The 20520-nt window shown below is 41.2% G+C and overlaps 1 protein-coding gene across 1 annotated transcript in view; it reads left to right on the forward strand.

Annotated features, from left to right (window-relative positions):
• The window catches only part of LOC147423160 (synaptotagmin-4-like), a 52851-nt gene extending 50231 nt beyond the window's left edge, over window positions 1–2620 (forward strand). Inside the window, exons 10-12 of the mRNA XM_086502144.1 lie at window positions 286–387; window positions 920–1073; window positions 1768–2620. Of these exons, the coding sequence (XP_086358270.1) occupies window positions 286–387; window positions 920–1073; window positions 1768–2096 (585 nt within the window). The 3' untranslated portion in view covers window positions 2097–2620. The remainder of the gene's footprint in view (window positions 1–285; window positions 388–919; window positions 1074–1767) is intronic.
• Window positions 2621–20520: the final 17900 nt, after the last annotated feature.

Consider the following 20520-nt stretch of genomic DNA (forward strand, 5'->3'; position numbering starts at 1 on the left):
TGCTAGAAGACTATACAGCTCTTCTATATACACTCCCATCTATCTCTCTGCATAAGTGGAATCTCGGATCGCGATGTGCTACATGATGAAAGACACTAATATTGCGAGTAAAATCTACTGCAAAAGGTATTTGAGCATGATCTACAGCCCCTCCAACAGGTTTGGGCGACACTGATAAGGAGAGAGAGAGAGAGAGAGAGAGAGAGAGAGAGAGGGGGAAAGATTATGTATGTTCTTGAATACTTTTGCACATGGAGATAACTAACCAACTAGACCTTGGAACAGGTTGATGATCCTCAATATCAAATATTAACGGTTCAGTTGATGGATGAGGAGTCAGTCACTAAAGCAGAATTTATTGGGCGGGCGACTGTACCGTTAAATGATGTATGGTTTTGCTCACTCACACTTGATCTTTATATTTATTATTTTATTATTTTTACTAATAGCAAAGTGGCTCTTGGATTTCAAAATGCATGCACGGACGCACGCGCGCGCACACACACACACACACACACACACACACTTGCTTCTATCATTGTATTAATTGGTAGACTTGGGGGTGGAAAAACTTTGCACAAGCATGAAACAATCGGTGATTCAGTGACAAGTTCTCACAAAGGTTCACACCTGAGCAACGACTAATGTGCATGCACGCACACCTTATTAAATCAAGTGCTGTACAAAGGTGCACAAAACATACATGGAGACAATGCCTTTATTTGTAGTTTTCCCATGTTTTCTTGATATTTTGATCATAGATAATGTTTTTTCCATGGAAAATTTGTGCCTTTTAATATTTTGTATCTATTAAAACTCCATGAATGCAAACTATCATCATTTTTATAGCAAGCCTTGCTTTTATGATGGGCTTTTTTGGCTTTTGTGGGTCTTTTCTCATGATGAGGATACTATGCAGCTGGTACCCCATGAACCAAAGGAGACGTGTTTGGACATGATGGAAAGCGCAGATCTACAGTGTACAAAGCCTCGTGCAAGGGTTCAAGTAGTTCTTGTATATGAACCATTTGAGATACAGTCAAGAGCGGTGGAGCTTGCGGAAAATGATGAGGGTAAGGCATACTAGTACTCTGCTTTGTATAGGCTTTTTGAGATTTAGATGTGATTGCAGCTTTTGTGTTTCAAGTTAGATACTGTGTCTTTATTGATCATGTTTGCTTTGGTTTTGAGTCTCTGTGTTTAGGATGTGGTCATGCATGCATCAGTAATCAATAAGATGTAACTGATGCAACAACTGCCAAAATCGGCATAGTTACAAAAGGCCTTGCATGGTTGCATATAAGACAAATAACTGGTGCACATGTGACCATGCATGAGGCATAGTTATTTCAAAAAGTAATTGGTAACTATGCATTGCGTGACCACTGCCTTAACACTTTGAGCCGAGTCCCACAAGGTGTTGAGAGAAAAAACCATCATATATTGCTCACACAGATTTGGAATGGTTTCAGTACGTTTGGGGGGGGCAAGCTCCTAAATTCTACTAGAACTACAATTACAAGGAATTTGTGAGCATTAGCTTGGATCTTGGGATTCTAACCAATCAAAATTCTTTGGAACCCCTGAAAGCATGGAGAAACTTCAGCAAAAGTATTCCACTTATCCATGTTAGAAAAGTAACTTTCTGAAAAGATGTGCACCCAATGGGTTTTTAAACTTTGAGATGAGAGTGAGTGTGTCCTCCATTCAGCAATATGAACCCCTAATTTCACCTTACTTATCCCTTGAGAGAGTTGGCTCTTACAGGTACAAAAGATCATTCCACAGAGGACAAACAGCCTGAACAGGAAATGGCGACCAGTCAAGAACAAACCAACAGGAAGAATGGAACGTCCATGAAGATTGAGCAAGAAGGGAATCACGACGAAAAACAGCCTAGCAAGGCGGTAAACAGTCAAGAGCAGACAGACAGAAACAGTGGAACATCCATGGAGAGAGAGCAAGAAGGGAATCACGATGACCAACAGCCTAACGAGGCGGCGAGCAACCAACATCACATTGACAAGAATAATGGAATGTTGAGGGAGAGTGCACACAAAGGACTTCATGACGTGGACGCAAAGCAAGCAGTGTAAAACCTCATTGGTACACAGGTCTGTGAATGCATGTTGCAAGGGATGAGGCAGCTCATGGACATAATGCGCCATGGAGTTCTCAAAATGAGCGCAGCCCCTGCCAAAGTGGGCATGAAGGCACCACACAGATAGCTTCACATCTCAAATGGACAGCCTGAAGTGGAAGGAGTTGTAATGGGCATAGTTATATCTGAACAATCACAAGTTTTGTAGCATTTGTTTGTCAATTTCTGTATGACTCTTGTACAGTTAAGTTGGTGGGTCATCTCACTGAACAAGTTTACAAAAAGTTTAATGCTTAATTTAACAAAAGTTTATTGAGAAAAATGTTTGATGATTGATGGATATGTCAATAATACTCAGCTTGGTGAGTCTCAAAGGATTTGAGCCATACTCTCAACATCCAGAGTGCAGACGAGGATGGATTCTAGTAGTAGTAGTATTTTTGTTCTAGTTTTGTTGTACCCAGACATGGTATCGGATTTACAATTATGTAACAGTTTGATCTCATAGGTCATTTTGGCCTTTTGAAGACGTTAATATAACATTTCATTTCATTTCTCTTTTTGTTAATCTCACAAATTGTGGCGTATTGTGCTTCAAGCACCATCTGTTCACCTCCTTTTGTGACCTTCTTGCTCTTTGCATTCTCAATTAACTACGTGTAGATTTAGCTGCATGCGTGAAAATCTTTAGGTGCCTTGGAAATGCTTCGAAGCAAGTGTGTAAGTTGCAGCATACTCTTGCTGCTATGTCCCATCAGCTGATTTATCCCCCCTTAGGTGAGAAATCGGTGTGGTTGGGGACTAGTAAGGGCAAGAAGCATCTTGTGGTGGCCTTTAATGTGTGTGATTCTATAAGGGAGCTTGTGACAAGAAGAGCACTCAACCTTGATGCTCGTAGCAACAGTGAAGAACAATCACAAGAAGATTTAGAAATTTTCTCAAAGGGAGCCTTTTTTTAGTGTTTTTCATACAATACATATCATGAGCTTCTGTTCGGGAGGCACCGCATACCTAGCTAGGTGCGATTGGGGGTTGGGGGCAGGCCGGCGGTCCCCTGTCCCAATCGTACCTAGCTAGGTATGCCGTGCCTCCCTCACAGAAGCTCATGATGTTGAGGTAAAGTCATAATGTGGGAATTATTGTGAGAATCTGTCCAAAACATTTTGTGAATGCATGGTTTGGAGCTTGGCTTGCGGCTATGGGTGTGCAAACAACAACACCAGCAAGGTCCATACAACAAAATAACACATCACTTTTTACTTTTAGCTATCTATCTCCATGCAAAAACTTCGCAGCTCGTTGATCCATGTGTTGCACCTTTTCAATGGACAATATTGCTATATTTTACGTTGCACCTTTTCACTAGGCAATATTGCTTCTAATCGCTAGGTGCTAGCTTTGCATAAATCCTCAGCTGCCTCACTTTTCTTTGAAGCTCCTCCAGGTTGTCGAATTTCTTGCGGCACTTGCTCCAGGCGACACCGACAGCAGCTACACGTTGTAGGTTCAAATCCCTCCATTGGCTCTACTCGAGTGCATCCTCCTCCACGGGTGGGTCATCCGAGGAGGAGGTTCCTAGCTGGTTGCTAGGAGTTCTCTCCATCGTTGGCAGCATTTGGTGCATCAATTAGGTGGCCATGGTGATGCCTACGCCTGGCTCTTGCCCAAAGCCAAGCGGCCCTTGCTAGACCATGTTTCATGGCTAATATTTGGAAGGAATAGGCACCACCCCCGTGGGCCCTTTGGTGCATCGGAAAAAAATAGGGAAAGTTACCAAAGTACCCATCTAATTTGCGGAAAATCACAAAATACCCCTCAAATTTCAAAAATTCCCAAAATACCCTTCAATTTTTTCAAAATTCCCAAAGTACCCCTGGTCGTGAGATTAAATTTCTTGAAAGACGAAAAAATTTGTAACTTTTCATAAGAAAACTGATTGTCTATCAAACCAAGCTGCTAAAACTAGAACTTGGGTATGTTACGTAGGTGTTGGAGATGAATTTCTTCATTATTTTTAGACATAATTGCCCTTTTTGCAAGGTAATTTGTGACAAATTACATGCTAAGCACTCAAAAACGGATCTAAATTGTCAAGAAGGAATAAAGATTGCACGGTCCAACCAAAATAGATCCGACTAGTTTTGGTAATTTTTTAAATTTGAGGGGTATTTTGGGAATCTCCACAAATTAGAGGGGTAATTTTCCCAAAAAATAATATCTTGAAAGCGTCAAATATTTTGTGTACACAGCGTGGCAACAAATCCACTAGCAATCATGAAAGCCTGAGAAGTTCTTGACGGGCTTCAAATGTGGCACCCTTAACAAAAGCATAGTTGTGGCAACATAGTCTTTCACAATGCTTTGCTTTAATTAATATGTACGCTAAATGTGGTGCCCTTTTGAAAGCACGACTAATTAGCTTCGTGTCCGGATTGCGTGATATGGCTGTGGTGAGGAAACCAAATGCAAATTCATTTGGCCCATGTTTTGATTTGACGTATATTTTCAAAATGAAATCTCTTGGAGCGCATTGACTGAACAATATACCAATGAAAACAGGCAAGGAAGCATGTCGGCAAGCTCATTGACAACGGTTTAGCCGACGACATTATAGCCGTTACAACAATTGGTAATGAATGCTAAAATAGAAGCCTCTCGACTCTTTACTTGTTACTAACAACACAAAGAAATGAACACACTACAAATCTCATGTTGCCGTGGAAATGGCATGTTCCCACGTACAAACTGGAGACATACAACAAACTCTCCCAGGCAAGGAAACTTGCATGTTTTTATTTTTTTCCCTCCAAAGAGAAAAAGGGGACAACCTTTAAAAATTCAATGTACAAATGATCGGGTCAACCTAAGTAAATGCTTCTTATGCTTCCTTTGTGAGGTGTCATGATTGTAGCGTACTAAGCATTGTACCAAGTCAGAAACAAGGTAAAATGCTTTCATGAACAAGGTAAAACAAGTGTGTGTGTGTGTGTGTGTGTGTGTGTGTGTGTATATATGTATATGTATATGTATGTATGTATATATATTTATATATACATACATACATACATACGTGTATATAGATATATATACATACATACATATATATGTATATATAGATATATACATATGTACATATACAGATGTACATATACATATGTGTGTGTGTGTGTGTGTGTGTGTGCCCGTGCGCGAGCACACACATTTTTTTTTTGTAAATCATGTTGATAGACTTCACAAGTTTAAAAACTCAAAGCGAGGAAAACTAACGAAAAACAAGAGATACAAATAGCACAACACGATGAGACTCTGACGGCTAGAAACAGTCAAAGTAGATCATGTAGGCATCAAGAGTGATGTCCCCAGTATCATGAGCGACATGTATCGCTTGACCAAGCGACAATTTGAAATAGGGAAAGGGGTCAACATCAATGCCTTGAAACATTAATGAGTTGCTATGGTCACAGATGGCCCACATATCCCAAAATCTGACCCAAGTAAAGAACATCGTAAATTGAGGTTGCGAAGATTGAAGCAGCCCAAAAAGCCAAAACCGTCTGTGAAAAATTCCATAAGGAAAACGCAACCAAAGAGCTCTCAACACTTGTCGAATGAAGGCTTTGGAGCAGCGACAATCCCACAATAAGTGTGGCACAATCTCTTCAACTTCCAAGCATCTCAAGCAGCAAGAAGGCGCAATATGTCAGGCATGTAATACACTTCCAGCAGGTAGAGCTCCCACTAAGTAGCGCCACAAGAAAATACGTTCCTTCAAAGGTAGATGACTCTGCTAAAGGCTGGACAATGTTCGGTACCACCACAAGGATGACTCAGAGAGTGACTAAACTTGATTACCATGATGCAAAATCCACACATCAGATGGTAGGAGGGCATAGACATTGCTAGCTGAAATGCAATCCAATTTGGTAGTAGCAAGGTTCCAATCAAAGAAGCAATATGTCGAGCATGTAATACACTGCCAGCAGAGCATGTAGAGCTTCCACTAAGCAGCGCCACAAGAAAATACGTTCCTTCAAAGGTAGATGACTCTCCCAAAGGCTGGACAATGTTCGTTACCACCACAAGGATGACTCAGAGAGTGACTACACTTGATTACCATGATTCACAATCCACACATTAGATTATAGGAGGGCACAGATATTGCCAGCTGAAATGAAATCCAATCTGGTAGTATCAAGGTTCCAATCAGAGAAGCAATATGTCGGGCATGTAATACACTGCCAGCAGGTAATGCTTCCACTAAGTAGAGCCACAAGAAAATACGTTCCTTCAAAGGTAGATGACTTTGCCAAAGGCTGGACAATGTTTGGTACCACCACAAGGATGACTCAGAGAGTGAATACACTTGATTACCATGATGCACAATCCACACATGAGATTGTAGGAGGGCATAGACATTGCCAACTGAAATGCAATCCAATCTGGTAGTAGCAAGGTTCCATTCAGAGAAGTGAGAGTCCGGACACATTCAATGGAGGAATGGGCAAGTGATCAGCAACCATATTTTGAACTTCCTACCATAAAGGAGAATAATGGAGATCTAATGGAAAATGGGATGTCGCATCAGCGAACGAAAAAACATGACCCATGTCATTAGGAAAAGTTTGGACTCAAAAATGGGCCTTGTAAGAAATGCCAGGTCAGCTTAGAGAGAGATAATACAAAGTCCCTAATTTCATTTTTTATATTCACTTTCAAAAAAACTCAGATATCATATTTGGGGGGTACATTTACTAAAACTCTCAAAAAGTGTTCAGACAATGATAACATACGACAGCTTCGAATTGAACGCCGATTATCTCAATCTTTTGGATTTTTCAAAACTAAGATTTGGCGCTCAACGAGGTGCATTGAATGTTATTCTTCTCCTCAGCTCCACATCTCTCTTGCTTTTCGCCTGCGCGCAGTCTCTTCCCTTGAGCTCTCTTCCATTTGCTCCACTCTTGCGCTCTCCTCTGTTTTGAGCTTTCTCATTCACCAAGTCGTCTTAATGTCATTATCATCTTCATACAGAACTCAGACGACGAGTCAAAACGATGTGTATCATATGCATATCGAACTGTCTAGAGAATACGAGCCCCTCTAGAAGAAGAATAAGTGAGGCATCCTTTCCGAAGCTTCAAAAGAGAACTTCAGATTTCAAGGTAAAAAAAGCATCGATCTTTGGGTGGATGGCAAGATGTATCCTGAGCATCCTATCACCAACTCAACTCCACCGTTCAGAAACATAACGTCATTGCTGAACTACGTAGGAGACGGTTATTCTGGTTTATATAGCTACACCAAGAATTTGGCGGCCATAAGTGATATTCTTAAGCTTGAGAGAGACCTTGCACACAAAGAAAACTTTTGCTTGAAGCAAACTGTGACAGAGTGCGCTCAGCAACTGAAAGGCAAGGATGAAAGCATCACGCAGCTCACGCAGGATCTCAGAGAAAAAAATACTGTCTTGGGTCCTCGGTTAAGAGAACGACGCTTATGAGACATTGAACCGTTGAAGGTTGGTTCTGGGGGTTTGAAGAAGAGGGTTAAAGCAATCAAGTAAGATTATCATTCAAGCAGGTTTAATTCATCTTTACATTTGTAGTTTTATATCTTACTTTTCATATTTATGCTTAGATCGTTGCTACATCCTTAGTCAAATATTGACAGCAACACACCAACTTCTTCAATTCCTTATGGTCTCATACTAAAACGCAAAGATGTCGCCGGACTTTTGGACGATAAGCACTACTAAAAGATTGTTGCTAAGCAACTTGACACTCTTTTGAAACAAAATCAACTCCAAACACGTGATGTTCAGTCAATTCTGGATGAACCCGAAATATCCAACAAAGGTTATTCTGCAATTTTTAGGTATGTCTGGTGTTTGAATCAATTGTCTTCACCTGTCAAATCAAATGTCTGTAATTTTTAGGTATATTGGATATGTGTAGCATTTGAAAACTTGGAAATAGTCCATTTACTTAATTTTCTGTTTACAGAACTATGCAGCAACAAAGTAAAAAGTTCAATCTCAAGCACACGTTGCTGCCAAATCCTTTCTCCATTCGAAAGACAAGATTGGAGGTCAACCAAGAAGTGCTTCGGACATTGGGCAGGAAGTGGTCTATGACAAATACAATAATATCTTTTATGATTTAGTAGCTTTCCAGACATATATTGTTCAATTGTTCGAGGTTTCTCAAGAGGAATGCAATGGAGTTTTGAAGTTTGTGCTTAAACTGGATGAGTGCGAGCTAGTGAAAGAGACAAAGGTTGAGCGTGTCACAATAACACTTATGAATAGAGCATTAGATGAAAGCATTGCTTCAGATGACCCTAGAAACTTTAGCGTGCAATCCGAAAAAAATGTTTTCTTATTAGCCACATTCAAGATTTGATATCAACAAGTTTTTGCTTTAAAAAATGGTTAGACATGTTTCATTTGATTGGTTTGGTTTTCCCATTTCAGGTGCCTGCAAAGAATTTCGATATTCTTAACTGGGTTTTCCATCAAACAAGTATTCCTGAATTCATAAGCGAACAGAGAAATGGAAAGACACTCGATGTATTAGGCATGGGTTCATACACAGTAGAGTGGCATATGGCTGGAGATCTCAAAAGCCTAAAGTGTATGTACAAAATCTCAAAAGGAGCAACAAGTAAAAGCCCTTGTTTGTATTGCATGGGAGGAGTCATTGGTCTTGACAAAATAAATTGGAGGAGAGCACTGGACAAGCACTTGCAGGACCTTAACTTCCGCCCAGTGTTGGATATTCCACTATCCAGAGTACATATTTGCACGATGCATGCACTCTGCAGAATCATTGAGAAACTTATTTTTTTGTACATTTGTTTTGCTTGGACCACTCGGCCAGCATCAGCAAAACAAAGAGCTATATTATCATTGGAAACAGTTTTCTCATATATGGGCTTGCATGGAGGACATGTGAAAATAGAGCAGGACGAGAAGAGGTCTAAGAATGGTCGAGATGTGCCAAAGAAGTTGTCTATTGGCGATGTGAAAGCCCGTCTCTTCTTGTCGATGCCAACAAGTGGCAGACAACGCAAAATCCAAAGTGCTCAGGAAAGGTTGACATTGAGATACAACCGGTGGAGAAACCTGCACAATGCAGTGGTTGACCACGCAGACAATGGTGCAGCAAGGACTCGCAAAGCGAACGTGTGGAAAAGTTTGGATTCCATATTCAAGTTTTGTGAGCTCAATACTTGGAGATATACTGACTATACATTGTTTCAAGACGCTCTAGAGACCTTCCACAGGTCTTTCATAGCTGCATGGACAAATCAACACATAACTCATTACATGGTATATTACTTTATTTAATAAAATTATGATTATATATTTACATATAAACAATAGGCTGGTCTTTTTTGCAGCATATCATATGCAACCGCATGCCTTGGTTTGCTAGGCAGTATGGTAGCTTGGCTATATGGTCTACACAAGGTATGGAGAAAACTCACTACCAAGCCCGTACTGGCTATTTTAGCCACACTCGTCACGGAGGTGGTGCAAACAAAGCCAACAGTTTGGAGGAACTACATCAATGGACTTATCAAAAACTTATGCATAGAACACACCGAAAGGAATGTGTCAAAGACAGTCAGATTAGCCAAGCAATGAGATTAACAAGCAAACGACAGAAGAAGGAAATATGGGAGGCATCTTCTACGGCATCGCAACATGCAAAGTGGCGACTTCAAAAAGAACGTATTGGAAAAAAACTTGGACAACTCTGATCCAAGTTGTTTGAGACTTCCTAAAGATAGCGCATTGTAACACAATATAATTTTTTGTGCCAAGAGAAGACAACTAGTCACAAAAGTGAGAAACATAATGTACTCGTTGTTTTGATAGAAAATGTACTATTTTTTGGCATCGACAATATACATTGGAGCTTCTCTATTCTTCATCTTTGTCAGGAAAAGTTACAAAATATTCTGGCCTTTTTGCCTGCTGTGTGTTATCGTCTTCTTCTTGCCTTGGTCTTTTGCAACCTAGTCCTGCAGGTTCGTTTGTCGACAGTACATTTGTCTCCACCTCCACAGCCACAAGAGGCATTTCTTCAGTAGGCAGATGCGCAATTGATTGCTTATTGCGAAACATAGTATGCTTGTCATACTCTAGTAATTGCACAGGGTGAGTGATTCCGTATGCCAAACCATATGCTTCTTGAGTCAAAAAATAGCGACTACGCAAACCATACATTCCTAGCCCTTGGCCAAACATATACAATGCGGCGTTTTTTTCTAAAAGCGTTATTTTATCTGCGTTCCACCTAATGACGGCCCCTCCTAAATATCTTGAAAGTGTCTTCAACGTCATCAAGGGTAGCTCCGCGTTGTCATTGGAGAACGACGAATGGAAGACCAAAAAACTCGGATACTTAAGATTCTTTAAGTATTGGCCGAGAGAGGAATTCTTCCCTAAATCTCGCATGCCTTGTCCACGAGGGCAAGGAATGAAGGTATCATCATAGACCGCCAACTGCAACAAATTAAAGTTATGAAATGAGATAAGTAGAAACCAAAAAGGTAAGGCAAAAAAAAAAGATTACCTTCTGGTTTTGATCTTCCTCAAGTAAGTCCTCATTCCATAGGTTGATGCCGCCCTGACCTCCAGTGGGCGCATTGGAGGTTGAGGCCAAAGATGATGAAGAAGTGCTTGCCTTACCCATTTCTTCAATCCCTAGCTTTTTTTGCACTTCCATGAACTCCTTTTCTGTTGGAAGCGTGCGCTCATACCTAGCAACATCATTGTAAATCATCATAAGTGCACTTGCGGGGTCAACGAAATCATCGTCATTTATATGGGCATCTATAATAGAATACTTGTCGTGCTCAGGGTCAATGACAGCATCATCCTCTTTCAGATTCTGTGCCACAATGGCAAGGCAATAGTCCTCTCGAAGGTCAAAAATCTCCATAATGTCGTTAAGCATGACATACTGCAAATCACCAATAGGTATGGTAGGTAGAACACTAGTAGGCAAAGCACCCTCTTGAAGCTGGACTCCCTCTGAAACCTGCAAGGCAAGGCTTCCCCGAGACTTGGGCTCTTGACCCTCCCCAGTCTGATCCTCTAGCGAGGCCATTGCAGCATCAACATGCTCATCCAAAATTAAATACAAATATAAAATAAAACCTGCATAATATTCAGCCACTCGACACTTGCAGTTATGAAGTGTACACTTGTAGTCTGTTATCCGCAAGTGCACTGGCAGCTTAAGGCAACTCCTAGAAAATATGTGTTTCTTGGAGGAGTCTGAATTGATATCCTTCATGTGAACAAAACGAGCTCCTTGTATCTCGACACTGCCACCAAACGTTTGTTATGGTAGGTCTGCTCAAAACCTGATAGGTAATGTTGCGTGGAGACAATCCACTCATGCAAAGAAAAATATGGATTGAACATCATCCTGATCTCTGTCTCGCGCTGCTGAAGCCCAATGCGGTATAGAAAATGAGATAGTTTGTCTTGGGGGGCATCCTGAGAGCAAGGCACTTCCTCCTCTACTTCAACATTGAAGGGGTCCATAACGGAAATTCAAAAGCGAAGATAGACGAGAGAGCACAACATCCAAACAAAGGGCAAATGGGGGAGCAAGTCATATTTATAGGACTCACGAGGACATTGATGACATCGATTGACGTGCATCATGGGGCCGCCGTGCATCATACAGTCGCCGTGATGATTACACCACGTGTCAGCCGCCGTGGAACGGTCGTGTCACAACGCGAAACTGGTGCCGCCACTCCATAAAAGCACCGCTATCACATTTTGGCGCGACAGCTTGTTGTCGCGTCATAACGGGATATGGCCAATCCAGAGTACTCAGGAACATCTTGTATCGTGTTGTCACGCAATGCCTTTTTGTCGCGCCACCCGTGCATCATTCAATCACCGTGATGATTACGCCACGTGTCAGCTGCCGTGGAACAGTCGCGCCACAACGCAAAACTGGTGCCGCTGCTCCACAAAAGCACCACTATCGCGTTTTGGTGCGACAACTTGTTGTCGCGTCATAACGGGATACGGCTAGTCCAGAGTACTCAGGAATGCCCCATATCGTGTTGTGACGCGACGCCTTTTTGTCGCGCCACAACGCGATACTTGCGGTCAAACTAATTGGGACCTTACTTATCGCGTTTTGACGCGACAACATTTTGTCTTGCCACAATGCGAACACTGCAATTCGGAACCATCAGGGTCCGCCTCCTCGCGTTGTGCCGCGACATACCGTTGTTGCTAGGGATACCCGTTGGGGCGCTTCTTTCCTCGTCGTGCCACACCGCGAATAGGCAGTGCCACTAATTTCGGCACCACCAATATCGCGTTAAGTCTCAATGTGCAACGTGGCGCGTAATCATTATGCTCGCACGCTTCCCGTCATACCTCGCAATGTCATGATTAAGGCAACCGCCTCTTCACATGATTAAGATGTGATTATGCTTATTCCGCTAATATAAACATTCCCCCCCCCCCCCCTCTTTTTTCTCATCGTTTTTTCCGAATTGTCTCTAGTCACTCTACGTTTTTACCCACATCCAGATTTCCATATTTCCTTGCATTCTCCTTGTTCAGGTCATGGCTTGCACAAAGCAAACAGCAAGGAAGGTTTATCCTGGCCAGTCTGGTCCGCAGGGCCAGGCTAGCTCGTCTGCAGTGCCGTAAGTGATTCCGGGCAAGACCATACCGTACTTACGGGCAACAATGCGAAGAAGAAGATACGAGCAGAATAGGAGCGTTCTACTCGAACTTCATAAGATCCAAAAGCACATTTCATCGGCAATACCTAAACTGCCATTCCAGAGAGTTGTTCGCGAGATTTGCGAGCAACACAACCTGAATTTTCGGTGGTCTCGAAGTGCAATGGGGTGCTTGCACGAGGTCGTCGAGGATTTTTTTGTAGAGCTTTTCCAAGACAGCTACATTCTCTCGGCCCACGTCCATAGGGCAACATTGATGCCGCGAGACATCAACACACTTTGCCTTTTCAGGTTCAGGTATGACAAAACAATATCGCCTGCCGGTATTTCAGACCGAAAGATGGACAATATTCTTAGAATACCACCTATTGACAAGGTCAAAGTTCATGAAGTCTCTACACAAATGCATCGATATAGCACCCATATCAACACCGAGTGGGACACAACAGAAGAAGATAGTGAAAGATTGGAGCAGTTACGCCTTGAGATGATGGAGGAACAAATGGCAGATGCCATCAGCGACACCAACGCTGATGATTTGTCATTGCTGTTTCCCTATTTCCATGTTGGCCTTCCTCTGTGGGGACACATTCTGTATTTTTCGTATCACCCCCACGAGATTTCAATTTTACAGAACCGGACGAGGGAACTCATAGACTCAATTATCAATTGATTGCTTTGGTGCGTGCTATTCTTTTTTTCACAATAAATTCTTTTAATATATTCAATTTTTTATGACACGAATTTCTTTACAGTTTTGTAGTTTCAAATTTGCCTTGGAATATGCAAGATGATGTCGTCGTCCTTGACTCGAACCTCTCTGTCGTTTTGACAGCCGAGGATACATCTTTAGTGGAAGTAGTTGACTAGTTCCAGTCAATGAACATGGAGACGGAAAAAATTTTTATTTTGGCTTATCATGAAGGGTACGCAATGTTTTCAATAGTAAAATTATTTTATCTTGAACTCTAATTTGTTGTGATGACATATGTTTTGCTTATGTTTATTTGTAACAGTGCTCATTGGAGTCTTGTTCTCTTACACCTTGAACGAAACCGGTGCTACCTTGCTAATTCATCCCATGGATTTCATGGTGAAGTACGTAGGTAAGAGGTTTTGTATTTTGTTCGACATCGCATAGAATTTTGTTAAAAGTCGCTTATGAAATTTAATTGTATTTTGCGTAGATTTGTTCCAAAGCTTGTGTCTGCTCTTGAAGCTTTAATGCAAGAGCAGATATATGAGAATCTTACGATTATTAGTTGCAAAGTCCCTAAGCAGGACGATGCCTACTCTTGTGGATGGAGGGTCTTAATCAATGCAGAAATTTTGTTAGGGGTCATGCTTGATGGAAGTTGTAAAAGTGTAAGCATTTGACACTCGTTTACAGATTTGTATCTTAATAAGTTAGTAGCTATGTTAATAAACATGATGTTCTTAATGGAGGTAAGAAATTTGGCAAATTATTCAAAGGCTGATGTTTCTTCGTTTAGAAACAGAATGATTGAAAACTTGATCAATGGCATGACCATGCGTCCAGACGGAGCACGTGATGCTTTTATCCCGCCAGCACAAGGCCCACGCCTAGGCCTCCGCCGACAAGATACCCCTTGTCTGCCATACCAATACAAGCACATATCAATATCTCCCTAGATGCCTCCCCAACCCAAGCTCCCACCAGCTCTCGTCCTCAAGAAACAGCTCCAGAACCCTCAAACCCCCCACCCAACACCTCTCCTGCTCATGAAGCATCTCCAGAGCCCCCAAACCCCCCACCCAACACCTCTCCTACTCATGAAGCAGCTCTAGAGCCCCCAAACCCCCAAGCCACCACCTCTCCTCAACTTCAACCAACAGCCCCCACATCACCGCACGCACAAGATTAGAAAGAGATTATGAAATGTACTTTTGACAAATTGATTACAAGCAGTGGATCGAAATTTGACTTTTTTTTTAATTATGGTTCAAAGTTTACAAAATATTGTATACAGCTTTCCAAAATATAGGGAGAGTGAGGATCCAATGGTGTTTGGTAATGTAGAGAGATGCCTTTGTCGAGTAATCTTTGAGAATAGTATTTGAATCATTGTGTATAGTTAGTTCATTATTTCAAGTTTGTCACTGATAATCTGTGCACAAAGAGTCTTGTCTGTGAGGTACCTGCAATGCAACGTACGCGATAAGACGTTGGGATACATGAGCACGATAGAAACATCAACGTATAAAATTAATACATGTAGCTTAGTACCTTTCGCATGTTACACTTGAAAACAAATTTTGAAGGCAAATTGAGATCGGACTCATTTAACAGATCCTCTCGAACCTGTCTTAAAGTGACATTTGATCTGACCACAACAACTGTAAGCAAATAATTTGAAAACCATATCTCGATGGACATCAAAGGATTAAAAGCATTGTCACTTAAATTTTGATCCATAGCTACCAACTGACCATTCACTCGATGCCACCTCATGTAGTAGAAAGAAACTATAAAATTCTGTGATGCTATCATACACTTGCACACAACTGAGTGCTTGTCAACTTTGCACAAAATGCCTTCAAAATCATTGACATCCCAATTATCATCCAAAAAATCAAGGCAAGTTTGGGATTTGCAGATGAACATGGTTTCTGTTTTTCTAACCTCCTCATTGTGGAAGAAATCTATAAAGACATGTAATGGCATAAATAGACTGACTCGTACTTGCCTGCTTGCAATGTTGGTCGCAAACACTTCAAAATTTTGTGATGAAGCTTGAGTTTAAAACACTCAGAGGTTTCTGAAGTTGGAACTGGCTACTTTGGGGAATCTTGTTGGGGAAGAGGGAAAGGTTTCAAAGTGTCAAATCCATGGACAGAGCAAGGGGCGTTGTAAAAGTAGTCATAAAAGAAAACTCCCCTCTCTGCAAGAGCTCTTCTCGCACTAGTTCTGTACATAAGTTCTCCCACCGAAGCATGAAAAGCATCAAAAATACCAATTATGCACTCAACTAGTTGCCAGTCTTCTTTGTTAGAAGGATAAATATCTGCAAAAACAAAAGATAAGAGAATGGTCACAAGAAATGGTCAACAAAATAACATTTAGGATCTTTAAAGACTTTATAGCAATATAGTAGTCACACAGTTTGGTCTATGAGCACGAAACCCCAAAGGTGACTGTTGTAGTCGTAGTTCGGAGTGCATATATGCATGCTCAATGAGCACCTCTTTCACTGTCTTTCCCATTTGAGACAAACGAAAATCTTTCACACGTCCTTTGTAGCTGTTGATGAATTCATTTGACATCCGTTTTCTTCTTCTTGTTTGAAGCAGAACCCAACTACCAATGGTGAATGTGGTAGACATCCAGCGACCATGGTCTAAGTCAAAGCTGTTGAATAGTTCCACAGATTTAACAGAGGCGGATGGTCATCATGGTCGTCTTCCTTCCATCTTTGCTTCTATTAGCTGCGAAGTGACACTACGCAAAAACGATAGAAGAAAAGAGGCTCACTAGTTTACACAAGAAGTAGTAGCTTGAAAAGTGTTCATCAAAAGGTGTGCCTCATTGAATGTGAGTTATGGCACATTCGGCGTTCGTCGGCCATGGCAGGGGAATAATTTGCACAAATCGCGTCGTATCTTCTTATTCAGATCTTTTTAACAGAAAAACTCTTTTTTGAAACGCAAAAATTTGAGATAAAAATCAAATAAATTGGAGCTACCGTTGTGGTGACTCAAACTCTATTGGTCGAACAACATTCTCTCTCTAATGCCAAAAAGTCCTTTTTTGAGTCCAAACTTTTCTTAATGCATCCACCACTTGATGCACCAGGCAGATTTCTTTTTGGGAAAGAAAATACGTTTGGAAAGGAGACTGCTAAACCAAAGTGGAAGAGAAGGCCTTGTTGGAATACAAACTCTCCAAATGGCGGGAGTTACGCACAGAGGATTGTCTACCATGCCATGCAAAAAGGGAATTGACAGCCTTCCAATCAACAATGAGAGACGAAGTAAAGGGACAACCAGGAATGCATCCTTCAAGCTCCCCAAAAATAAAATCCCAATATGTCGACTCTCAATGAACAAAATGCATGACAATATGTGTACACAAATGCGAGACTATGAGAGCCTAGGGTTGCTGCTGCTCCACCAAGACGGACAACAGCATAGCTTTTCGAGATAGAACATGTTGTCGCAAGTCCAAAATATTCAACCCTCCAAGTTTCTTGGGAGAACACAACTTGTCCATAGATGAAAGCCAAAGACCCTTTGTGCTACACGAGGCTCGCCAAAAATGCTCCAAAATACTAGACATAAGGGACTGCAAGCGCAACTGAGACCAGGATAACAGAGGCAAGTAAAAATGCACATTAGCCATGAGAATGCACTAGACAATCCAAAGACGGACATGCAGTGGCCACGTGGACAATTTCCAATAATTCACTTTGGAATGCAAATGTTGGAGCACCCAATCCATTATCTGCGCATCTCATACATCCTAAGCTAGCAGATAACCCAAATGGAGAACTATAACGTGCGGAGGAACAATTTCCCTAGACCACAAGATCTTACGCCAATCACACTCTTCCAAAGGTAACATCTTGGATTTTGAAAATTAACTTTGAGGCCGGCCACAAATCCAAACAAGTGAAGAATATGCATAATTTGTTGTACATCAAAAATGTTGTCGAGAAGGCAATGTCATGCCATGCAATCTACCAGTGGAGGTCAAAAAATCTAAATACATAAGCAAGGGGTGTGTAGCAAATGCATAAAGCAAAGCACTGAGAGGGCATCCCTCCCTTATTGAGCATCCCAAAGGCCAAGATTTTGTAAGAGATCCATCCGACAAACCTGCAGAAGTGCCGTGTGCACACAAGAAAAATACGAGACGGGATAGCCTAGGGCCAAATCCCAAATTTTACATGATATCCACAATGTAATCCCAAAGAACAGTATTAAATGCATTTTCAATGTCAACTTGCATAACCAAAACATCATGTCCAATGTATTTTTCATATTCCATTCCAATGATGACATTGGCGAGGTTATCATTAATTTGACGTCGAAGAAAACTGTGTTGAGATTGATAAACACTTGAGTCAGTCAACAAGCATTTTGGCCATCAATTTATATACCACAGGCATGAGCGTAATAGGCCACCAATGTGAGAATTCTTCAAATAATGCATGCTTGGGTATCAACTCGAGCAAACCTTCTTTCCAAGGGGAAGGCAGTTCTTGCTTCTCCCAAGCCGTATTCATCATGCATTAGGAAATTTTGGAGGGCCTTATTGAAGAGAGAGAAAAAAAGGCGCAGCCAATGAGCAGCAACCTTACGCAACGTAGAAATGCATGGAAAATAACACAAAAATGAAAGAAAACATTTTTAAATATTGAGTTTTGTCCCATTTTCGTAAGGTAACTTCCTCATCTCACAAAGTAGGGCCCACTGCCAGTAGCCGTCAAGTTGCTGACACCTGACTACTGATTAATAGCTAACTCTCTCCCTTCATTAAAAGATATCCACTACCTTTTGAAAGGCTTTCAAAACTCATTCTCCCTCCATTATACCTATGGCTTCGTCTTCTACCCGCCCAAGAAGTTCTAGAGGTTGCTCTACACTGTCCCCAACTAGCCTCACCATTAGTATGCCAAGAAGACCATGTAGTAGCATAAGCACTATCTCAAGCTCAAACTCTCTCACTACAGATAATAGGTGGCAAGAGCAGAGGATAAGCAAAGGTTCTTAGGTTCTTATGCAGCCAAGAAGGAGAAAAAGCTCGAAAGCAACAAATATGTTTCGTTCTGCTGCATGGAAAGCAAGAGTTCTGGATTTCAAAGTCGAGGTTGGTAAGAAGATTGTGAAATAAGTCTTTGTTCAACATGTTTTCACTCACTCTGATGTGATTGCTAATGGTGGCGATGTCTCCATGGTGCATAATCCACGGTGCAACTATAAGTTAATTATTTAGCACTCTTCTATAAATGTTATCTTACATTTCAAATGTGAATCTGTTTTTTTCTTCTCTTATTACAGATATATAATTAGGTTATACATATGTTTGTATTTATTTCTATTCTCTTACATTCACAGATGTTTATCCTTCCTCATATGAGGAATGGGAGCCACTGGAGTGCATTATAGGTCACATCTCTTACATTCACAGATGTTTATCCTTCCTCATATGAGGAATGGGAGCCACTGGAGTGCATTATAGGTCTCATCTCTGTGACCCATGCTCATATTGGGGTCTTGCAATATGCTGGCAGAACTAGCAAAAGCCTGGCAAACGAGGGTATTTTCTTCTATGACTATTTCTACCAACTCAATCAAAGGAATCAAAGAGGAGTGTTGGTGAAGGTTCCACTACCAACCAACTGGAACTCCGTGGATTGGACCGTTCCCGACACAACAATGAGTGAGGCATTGAGGAGCAGGCTCTATAGGGATGTTCAAAGGTCTCTCCGAAACTCTGTACCCACTAAAATCCATGGATTGGCCCGTTCCCGACACAACAATGAGTGAGGCATTGAGGAGTAGGCTCTATAGGGATGTTCAGAGGTCTCTCCGAAACTCTGTACCCACTAAATTGGTGAAACTTGCAAATTTATGTCCTATTGGTCTCTTTGTTGATTTATTTCATACCTGCAAAGTACATGTTGCTAAAACTATGCTGCTCTGCAAATCATTTGATTCCCTCTTGTGTGATAAGCTTCTTGAACGAGGGTGGTATGTGAAAGAAACAAATGGCATATGTTGCGAGATTGCTCTTGACACTTTCATTGTCAAGTATATGCTTGTGACACAGAATTAATAATCTCCTTTTGGTACAAGGGTTCTCACATTGTTGAAGGTTGCTATGTGCCTATGGATCAAGAGGCATCAAGTTTGGCGAACAATGTTGTCATAGACGTGGAAGTGGTGGACAAAGACCTAAATCTTATGACAGTAAATACAATAAGGCAGCAATGTAATCTTTTGCATCTTCGACATGACATAGTGGAGGAGACTATCGACATTGACTCCGTAAACTTTTATTTCTTGCTAGGCAGACGAAGAATAATGCAACGAAGGGAGAAGCATTTTTTGTGTGGAGATCTTTCTGACCGTATTCAAATTGTGCCCATGTAATCTAGCCTGAATGGCTTCAACAAAATGTAACTTTTTTGAATAGTTTAATCTTAATATCAAGTGTTTGCTCAAGGCTCTATCTCTCTCTCTCTCTCTCTCTCTCTCTCTCTCTCTCTCTCTCTCTCTCTCTCTCTCTCTCTCTCTCTCTCTCTCTCTCTCTCTGTGAGTATTTGAAACACATAGACAGGTAGACAGTATCAATTTTTAAGGTATAAACAATGAATTACTAAGTACAGGTGTAAGTGAAAATTCCTATGTGATCAATGGGCTTAAGTACATTGCTTGCAGTTATGGGACCAAAATGTCCTCTAGGTAAAAATCATGAAGATGCCCTTCAAATGAAGGTGGGGAAATAGTAGTGTCGGGTGGATTAAGTAAACCCTTATGTGGTGTGTCATCAATCAACAAAGTATTGAGAGCATCATAAGGCACATTGATCTGTTCAAAGGGCTTGTAGAAAAGTGGTACATTAGCTTTACTTGGGTGGAAATGTCCTGCAATTGTATTACAATTTCTTTGACTATACACAAAGTAAAAATCCGATCTCTGAATTTCAGCCAAATTGCAAA

Source organism: Adiantum capillus-veneris, chromosome 26 (genome assembly GCF_014529385.1).
Source record: "Adiantum capillus-veneris isolate H3 chromosome 26, ASM1452938v2, whole genome shotgun sequence".
NCBI lineage: Eukaryota > Viridiplantae > Streptophyta > Polypodiopsida > Polypodiales > Pteridaceae > Adiantum > Adiantum capillus-veneris.